General features: G+C 34.1%; 1 protein-coding gene across 1 annotated transcript in view; it reads left to right on the forward strand.

Annotated features, from left to right (window-relative positions):
* COL24A1 (collagen type XXIV alpha 1 chain) overlaps positions 1–6,471 on the forward strand; it is a 411,426-nt gene that overhangs the window by 100,069 nt on the left and 304,886 nt on the right. Inside the window, 1 exon segment of the mRNA XM_017850789.1 lies at positions 601–645. Within this exon segment, the coding sequence (XP_017706278.1) occupies positions 601–645 (45 nt within the window).

A 6,471-nucleotide genomic window follows, 5' to 3' on the forward strand; every position in this document is an offset into this window, starting at 1 on the left:
GAATTGATTACTTCTAAAATTAATTAAATGTATAGAGTTACATTTATATCTTTTTTATTCTCAAGAATGAGGGAAATAGATAAGCAAAAAAATTAACAAAATTCCATTTTTTAGGACTTTAAAAACACTTAGAGGTATTCTGTGTTACACTCTTACTCTCAAGTGAGAATATATGTTATATAAAATATATAAAACATGAATATGTAAACATATGGGGACTGATCTAGTTTAAAATATATTTATCTTTTAAAATTTATGGTAATATCTTTTAGAATAAGTTAATTAGAAATGTTTTAAAACAACACAGATAATCTTCCAATGAGAAATAATGCAATGAAAAAATTTTTTAAAATCTGACAATGTGTTAATGTACTTTATTTATATATCTAAAATATATTTGTGTATAGATTATTTACGATGGCTCTTTTGGTTCAGAAATTCTAAAATTCCTTAAACATTGATAATCTTCATTAGTTATACAGAGTTCTGAATTCTATAGTTTTGAAAATGATACCTCTTTATATGCCCTTTTTATTAATCTATTTATTAACTCTTTAAAATGTACTGTAGTATGGTGACAATGTCTTTTGTTTACACCAGGGTTTAGCTGGACCAGAAGGTCATCCAGGTCCTAAAGGTGCACGAGTAAGTATGCATTGCCATCATTTTGTTAAGCATGCTTGCCTAAAAGTGGAATGAAATATATAAAACACTTACACTCTCTTAGTAGCTTTGAATTTGATTCAGATGTAGCATGAATACACTTGCTTACTACAGTAGTTACTTTCACTTCTATGGTGACAGAAAACAGTCTCATTGTGGTAGGTTTTGCATAATTATTTTATATTTATTTTCATAGCATAATATCTGGCATGTTAGAATGTGCTCTATAAACATTTGTAGTATTATTTATATATGAATGGATACAGACCTAAAGAAGTCATGATGTAAAAAATATGAAGAGGTAAAGAAATTCATAGTGGTTCAAGGCTGAGATAATTTTATTACACAAAAACTGTCAGGAGTAAAGAAATATCTGCAAAGTATGAAATAACCTTATTGTATCCAGAACATCCCATTTCACTCCCAAACCATTAAAGGAAATGTTAGCCATTTTTAGTCACTAAGGAAGCAAAATAAACATTTCTATATTATATTGTGTTAGTCACTTTTTGCATCACTATAAATACCTGAGGCTGGGTAATTTATAAAGAAAAGAAGTTTAGTTGGCTCATAGTTCTGCAGGCCATGCAGGTAAGGCGCCGGCATTTGCATCTTGTGAGGGCCTTGGGAAACTCAAATAGTCACAGCAGAAGGTGAAGGGAGAGCAGGCAACGTCACAAGGTGAGAGTGGGAGTAAGAGAGAGAAAAACGGAAGGTCCCAAATCTTTCAAACACCCAGATCTCACTTGAGTTGAGAACTCACTTATCACCAAAGGGATGATGCTAAACCATCAATGAGGGACCACCCCCACGATCCAGTCACTTCCCACCAGGCCACACCTCCAACATTAGGAATCACATTTTAACATGAGATTTTGAGGGGACAAACATCCAAACCATATAAACGTAGTGTATAAAATAAAAAATATATTTTAAAATTCTTTATTTTAATAGCCAGATATGTTCCAAAGTCTACATTTGTGCCTTATATTATCTAAAATACCTTTTGTTTTGTTTTGTTTTTGGTTTGAGATGGAATCTTGCTCTGTTGCCCAGGCTGGAGTGCAATGGCACAGTCTAGGCTCACTGCAACCTCCGCCTCCTGGGTTCAAGCTATTCTCCTGCCTCAGCCTCCCAAGTAGCTGGGACTACAGGCATGCACCACCATAACTAGCTAATTTTTGTATTTTTAGTAGAGACAGGGTTTCACCATGTTGACCAGGCTGGTCTCAAACCCCTGACCTCGTGATCCGCCTGCCTCGGCCTCACAAAGTGATGGGATTACAGGCGTGAGCTCCTGCGCCCAGCCTAAAATGCCTTTTAAAAAGAAGTTAGGCATAAGGTATTTAAACAATATGTGCAATATGTCTTACATTTTAAAAAATTATTAAATATTTCCAACTACTTTCATATATATTTTATTCTTTTATTTTGCCATCGGCCCTGTGACGTAGAACATGCCTATCATCTTCATTTTACTGATGAGAAAAATAGTAAGCTAAGGAACTTACTTGATCTGCCAAAGTTATAGCTGGCTAGAACTGGAACCAATGTCTTTTCACGTTTAGCTCTGACCTCTTTCCACTAGCTCATGTTATCTTTGTTCTTGCATTAAGTAACCATATAATGAGGAAAAGTCATGTATTTTTTTTTAATTAGAAATTACACTGAAAACACATGTTGACTTGGATTTGGGAAGTAAGAAGAGATTAGTGGCCAAGAACATGGACTGTGGAGTTAGATACGCTTTTTTTTTTTTTTTTTTGAGACAGAGCCTTGCTCTGTCGCCCAGGCTGGAGTGTAGTGGTGTGATCTCGGCTCACTGCAACCTCCGCCTCCCAGGTTCAAGTGATTCTTCTGCCTCAGACTCCTGAGTAGCTGGGACTACAGGCATCTGATACTACACCCAGCTAATTTTTGTATTTTTAGTAAAGACAGGGTTTCACCATATTGGCCAGGCTGGTCTCAAACTCCTGACCTTGTGATCTGCCTGTCTCGGCCTCCCAAAGTGCTGGGATTACAGGTGTGAGCCACGGAGACCAGCCTCTTAATACTTCTTTTACTAGCTTTGTGACTTTTGATGTTATTCAATCTCTCTCTGCTTCATTTTTGTTATCTCATTATTTGTTAAATGGTCACGATGAAACTTACTTTTCAGGTAGTTGGGAAAAATTAAACAAGATTAGCATTCTTAAGGTATAAGGCATAGTGTATGCATGTATTTACTATGTGGATTCTTTAATTATTTTTTGAATTTGAGAGTTTCTTCTGTTCATGAACTAATAACTCCAAGGAATATGTGCGAAATATATTTGGCACTGTACAACTTACTCTTATTGTATTTCGTCATCTTGCTTCAGTGATCCATATAACTGTGTTCTTCTGCATACCATTTTTGCGTTGTATTATACATCCTTTTGTTTTTTCTTTCTCCCATTTGTATTGAAAATTGTTTTCTTGGTTACAACCCTTTTAAGTTGTACTTTTAGTTAGGTTTTCACACTTTAGTTAGGTTTCACACGTGGGAGTGTGATTGGAATAAGGAGGGAATTTCACATTCATAAAGGTTCTCAAATGTAGGTTGAAAAATTATTTTAGATTTAGGGGTATATGTGCAGATTTGTTACATGGATATATTGTGTAATGCTAAGGTTTGGGCTTTTAGTGATCGTGTTGCCAAAGCAGTGAACATAGTACCCAATATATGGGTTTTTCAACCCTTGCCTTCTTCTGTCGCTCCCTCCTTAGGGAGTCTACAGTGTTTATTTTTCCCATCTTTGTGTCCATGTGTACCCAATGTTTAGCTGCCATTTGTAAGTGAGAACATGCAGTATATTTTGTTTTCTGTGTTAATTTGCTTAGGATAATGGCCTCCATCTGCATCTATGTTGCTGCGAAGGACATGGTTTTGTTCATTTTTATGGCACTGTAGTATTCCATGGTCTATATGTACCACATTTTCTTCATGCAGTCCACTATTGATGAGCACTTGGGTTGATTGCATGTCTTTTCTATGGTGAATAGCACTGCAATAAACATATGAGTGCAGATACATTTTTGGTAGAATGATTTATTTTTCTTTGGGTATATGCCCAGTAATGAGATTGCTGGGTCAAATGGTAATTCTATTTTTAGTTCTTTGAGAAATTTCCAAACTTCTTTCTACAGGGGCTGAACTAATTTGCATTACCACCAACAGTGTATAAGCATTCCTTTTTATCTGAAACCTCATCATCTGTTATTTTCTGACTTTTTAATAATAGCTATTCTGACTGGTGTGAGATGGTATTCCCCTGTGGTTTTGATTTGCATCTCTCCGATTACTAATGTTGAGCATTTTTTTAATGTTTTTGGGCCACTTGTATGTCTTATTTTGAGAAGTGTCTATTCATGTACTTTGCCCACTTTTTAATAAAGTTATTTGTTTTTTTCTTGTTGATTTGTTTAAGTTCCTTAGAGATTCTGGATATTAGTCCTTTGTCAGATGCATAGTTTGAAGATATTTTCTCCTGTTCTGTAAGTTGTCTATTTACTCTGTTGATGGTTTCTTTTACTCTGCAGAAGATCTTTAGTTTAATTAGGTCGCAATTGCCAATTTTTTTGTTGCATTTGTTGCTTTTGAGGATATAGTCATAAATTCTTTGCCTAGGCCAATGTCTAGAGGGGTATTTCTAGGTTTTCTTCTAGGATGTTTATAGTTTGAGGTCTTACATATTAAGTCTTTAATCCATCCTGAGTTAATTTTTATATATTAACTCAGTCAGAGATAGGGGTCCAGTTTCATTCTTCTGCGTATGGTTAGCCAGTTTTCCAGCACCATTTATTGAATAGGGTATTCTTTCCCGATTATTTATTTTTGCCAACTTTGTCGAAGATCAGTGAGTTGTAGGGTGCAGCTTTATCAAATGTAGATTTTTAGCATTAACTTCAAATCTGGTTAAAAGGAAAAAATCATAGAAATACACTCATAGGATAGATGTTTTTCACTTAATTTGTGTCCTGTTACTGGTAAATTCTAAATGTTATGCATTGTACATGAATATTTTCATGAATCATGATAAATTAGCTTTTCATTGGCAGTTATTTGATGGTATTTTTTGGTATTAGCAGAAATATTTTGTCAAATGTAAACATTTAAAACACATCATAATTTTTAAACCCTTCTTTGGCATTTCTTTATGTAATAATGTGCTAGCTGCCCACAAAAGTAAAAGTATATTGAACCTCTCCCGACCCTCTAGTGGTCCTGCTGGTGACACAGAATTGCTTCTAACCAGATCTACCACCTTCAAATCAAAAAGCAAAAACATGTGTTATTCTTTTTAATGTTCTTTGTTTCATTATACAGTAAACTCTAGTTTAATGGTAGTATTTTGAGAATGACCTCAACTCCATATGGTTTCTTTGTTTGGTACTGCTGACATCTTATTTCTGTTAGAATCAGTGTAATGATGATCAAGAAACCTCTATGAAACTCCTAAGCAATTACTTATAACATTATTGTATTTAAAATATCTAATTGTAAAATGTTCCCTTTACACTCTATACAGCCTATGTTGGAGTTCTGACTTCAGTTCTTGAGTTATCAATTGATTATTTAGTTCACTGATAAGTATACACCAGTTAGAATGTCTTCTTTTTATTTGAAACCAAAACTCCTGTTGGATATATTAAAACAAAAGTTAGCTGACTTCACACTTGAAGTCATCAACAGATGATTCTGAAAATGTACACAACTTGTCATCATAATCCTAAATGCTCTAGCATCAGAAATACTTTCGTATGGTTCACTTTAAAAGAAACATTTCCCATTCTCCAGCTGCTTCACTTTCGAGTAAGAAAATTATAGATGTTTCGCTTTATTAAAGTTATGTATAAAGGAACACATTCTCTCTCTCTTTTCTTTCAGTTTTGCTTGTTCATACAATCTGTGGAATATAAGGCAATTTTGGGCACCTTTGACAAGGAAAAACACCTAAAAAAGTTTTCAAGATGGATGATGGCAACTTCTTTAATGGCAATACTTAACTGAACTCTAAGGAACTAAAATCTTCCAAAAGTTTTATTGCAGGCAACTTAGATATGATTCTTGAGACATTTATCTCTTTCTTTTTAAAATGAAAAAGATAAAATATGCATAACATAAAAAGTTCCATTTATAAACCCTCTTAAATTATATAGTCAGTGGCCTTAAGTACATCCACATTGTTGTACAACCATTGCCACCATCCATCTTAAAAACTTTTTCATCTTCCCAAACTGAAACTCTGTACCCAATAAACAATTCCCCATTCTCCACTCCCAGTCCCTGGAAACCACCATTCTACTTTCTGTCTCTATGAATTTGACTACCCTAAGTACATCATGTAAGTGGAATCATACACTATCTGTCCTTTTTTGAGTGGCTTACTGCACTTAGCATAATTGTCTTTAAGGTCCATCCATGTTGTGGCAGTTATCAGAATCCTTCATTTTTAAGGCTGAATAATATTCCATTTTATGTATATACAACATTTTGTTTATTCATTCATCTGTTAATGAACATTTGGGTTGTTTCCACCTGTTGATAATTGTGAATAATGCTGAGATGGGTATAGAAATGACATTTACTTTTTAATGCTTGAATTCTTCAGTATTTGTTATTATGAAAGTATTTACTCTGAAAAATCATCCATTCTGTGATTCAAAATAAGAAGCCTTTATTTAAATCTTAGTAAAAATGACCTACTATATCTCTACTTTAATTTCTTTTATACTTTGGCTTTTCTCTGCATCCATATAACTACTCTTCTCTCACACCCCTATTTC

Source organism: Rhinopithecus bieti, unplaced genomic scaffold, assembly GCF_001698545.2.
Source record: "Rhinopithecus bieti isolate Rb0 unplaced genomic scaffold, ASM169854v2 scaffold_1467, whole genome shotgun sequence".
Taxonomy (NCBI): domain Eukaryota; kingdom Metazoa; phylum Chordata; class Mammalia; order Primates; family Cercopithecidae; genus Rhinopithecus; species Rhinopithecus bieti.